This window comes from Morone saxatilis, unplaced genomic scaffold (genome assembly GCF_004916995.1).
Source record: "Morone saxatilis isolate NCDOM2014 unplaced genomic scaffold, NCSU_SB_2.0 Contig11, whole genome shotgun sequence".
Classification (NCBI taxonomy): Eukaryota; Metazoa; Chordata; class Actinopteri; family Moronidae; genus Morone; species Morone saxatilis.
The window spans coordinates 20,128,558-20,131,543 of NW_023339663.1; the positions used below are offsets into that span (position 1 = coordinate 20,128,558).

General features: G+C 39.6%; 1 protein-coding gene across 1 annotated transcript in view; it reads left to right on the forward strand.

Annotated features, from left to right (window-relative positions):
- fbxo22 (F-box protein 22) overlaps positions 1-2,986 on the forward strand; it is a 6,876-nt gene that overhangs the window by 578 nt on the left and 3,312 nt on the right. The window contains exons 2-4 of the mRNA XM_035652261.1: positions 79-211; positions 558-645; positions 1,815-1,913. Coding sequence (XP_035508154.1) covers positions 79-211; positions 558-645; positions 1,815-1,913 — 320 coding nt within the window. The remainder of the gene's footprint in view (positions 1-78; positions 212-557; positions 646-1,814; positions 1,914-2,986) is intronic.

Consider the following 2,986-nt stretch of genomic DNA (forward strand, 5'->3'; position numbering starts at 1 on the left):
TTGTCCTTATCAGAGACTTTGTGTGTGTGTGTGTGTGTGTGTGTGTGTGTGTGTGTGTGTGTTCGTTCGTGTGTTCAGTGTGTGCAGGCTGTGGAGAAACTGTGCCCGCAGGGTGCTGAGGACCCAGCAGCAGCTCACCTGGGTGTCAGCCTGTGGACCGTCTAACACGGAGGTCCATGCCCTCTGCAGCATCCTGGCTGAGGAGGTGGAGGTAAATGATTGCACCCACATCGACTGAACAACAACGGGAAGCTGTTGTTGGGCCCGTTGATTTGTTTATTTGTGTCGAAGAGCATCGGTACTTGGTTTATATGGATAATAGTAAATAAAATGGCCCAAGTTTGAGATATTTGCTTACCATACATCCTCAGCAAGAAGTGATTCCTCTTGTAGCCCTGGGGTCAAAGCCTACACTAAATAAATATCTCGTTTATTTTGAAGTAAACATTTCTTAAAAGATGTGATATATTGCTGTACTGTGTTTTGTGTCCAGAAGCACATAAACTAATGTTTAAATATTGTTTTAACACATGCATTCTGCTTCTGATTATTTTTAGAAAGTGTTTCTCCTGCCCAAAACGGTTCTGGCAATGGTAGACTGCGAAGCCTTCAACGGACAAGCGTATTGCTACAGACAGAGTAAAGGTTGGTGTTAAATATTAGTACACAGTGCTGTTGGACTATTATTTTGTGCTCACTAGACAGAATGTTTCCAATAAGTGCACGTTTGCTTGAGTTGTCTCTGTGGACAGACATATAACCTATATGAGGTAAGTGGTGTAACAATCCTTCCTTTTGTCAGAATAATATGCATCAGTGCCTCTGACTTCCTGTCCATCATATTCGGATTTATTAGTTGTATCACAGCATTATCAGAATTAAGTATTAGTAGGTATAAAATATAAGAAAGAACACATTACATCTAAAATCATACATATATTCAAATGTCAACATTTTATTTTAACATAAATTAAGTAAAATAATTAGTGTTTCAGGATGTGTTTGGGAAACTGTATGTTTGTCCTCTGGTCTTTTTTTGCAAGTAAACTAGAGCTTTGGTGTCACACTGTGCTTTAGACTCCACCTTCTGGTTTTTTGTCAAACAAGATATTACCGAAATACAACATGAGTAGGACCTATGCTCATTAGTACTACATCATTTACTGGAAGCCACTAACATGGGTCAGATTACTTACTAAACTATTGCATCTGTAGGGGCATGACAAAGTAATCATTGAACAGTATTTTTTTGCAGTGACCTTAATTACTAAACATTAAATTAATGAACACTGCTGCAGAGTTGGGTCATATTATAATGAAGGCCACTTAGCAGGAAGTGTTAGGTCACGCTGTCTGTCTCCTGCTGGTTAGTTTCAATATGTGACCATTGTTCCTCTTTGTCACTGCAGTTTGAATAACATATGTTGTTGTGTTATTGACACATTAAATAATTCTGCCATTATTATGACTGAACATCTGCAATTGTTCCACAAATAACCCACTAGAGAGTGTTATGGCACTTACACCAAAACCTTTACTTACTTTACTTAAGAACCAGGCAAGATGTGTTGAAGTTGTCATTTAGAGTGTATAGTCATGGTGAACAGTCACATAATCATAAGTGCACCTTGTACGCTGAACTATTGACTAGAAGGGACAGAGAATTTTGTATTTGTTTCATATAGATGCTGCTGATCTAGCTACTACTAAGGACATTTTAATTTATAGCATGTATTCATGTATTATTAAAATGATAAGCATATCAAACAGTGACCTTACTCATTAACATGTTTTTTCCCTCAACTATCCTGAAGCAAAAAAGAGTCGCCACAGTCCGGATACAGTTGAAGAACTGAACCTCCTCTTCCCCAAAGGCTGTGACATTATGGGAATTGCTACACCAGGCATAGTCTGTAAGTGTTCCTCTTTTCTGTCTCTGTCATGTTACCTCATTCCTCATTTATACAGAAGAGAATAAAATCCCCCTCCTCACCTCCTCCTAAATCCATCGGTATTCACATACAGGAAATCATTTCATTCAATATCAATATGAAAGTGTATCTTAAATGAGCTTCAAAGCTATTATGGTACAAATATGTTGCCTTAGCATGTCCATCTACTGGGATGCTCTAAAAGAGCAAAAGCTAACCAGGTGTCTTGGGTATATAAGAGGAATAGCTCACCTTTCATCAGAGAGGACTACACATTAATCCCCACTGCTGCTGCTGCCTAGTTGGAAAGCACCACTGGTGGCTGGCACCTCCCTGGCTCTCCCTCTGATAGATTGCCTAGTCTGCCTGGTGCTGTACTCCCCATTTCTCCATATAATAACAACCCTGCAGAGAAGTGACTCTCCATCAACCACATTCTCTTTCCGCAAGATGATGGCTTATCAGGACCCCGTCGTCTATCAGGTTTAATGGCAGCCTCAGCTGTTTGTGATAACACTCATTTTGTGATATTGCAGCTGAGGGTCACCCCAGGGTCACCACGCACATCTAATTCAAATAAAGATAAGGTTGGAACTATAGACTACTTGTAAGTCTGCCATATAGCCTAGATTACAACTGATTATTTATACATGTTGGTAGTGGGGCTGCACAGTATTAGAAGATGACTTGTAATACACCTAGACATAGTATTTCTGCACAACTTTTAAAGAATAAATGAGATACTAATGTGCAGTATTTCTGTAATGTAATTAAGTTGCACACCAGGAGTTTAGCTACACAAATAAAAATATCCTATCCTCACTTTCCAAGAACAAGGGATGGTGGCAACAAAGTGTGCAAAAAGCGTGAACGGCCCTATCTAGAGTCCGTGTTTAGTCGGTTCTGGGCTACTGTAGAAACATGGAGGTTCAGCAGCTGCCATGGGAGGTGACCCGCGGAGTCAGTACATAAAAACGTCTCATTCTAAGGTTACAAAAACACATCCATTCTTATTTTCAGGGGATTATACACAAATGAAAACATAGCTATGAATA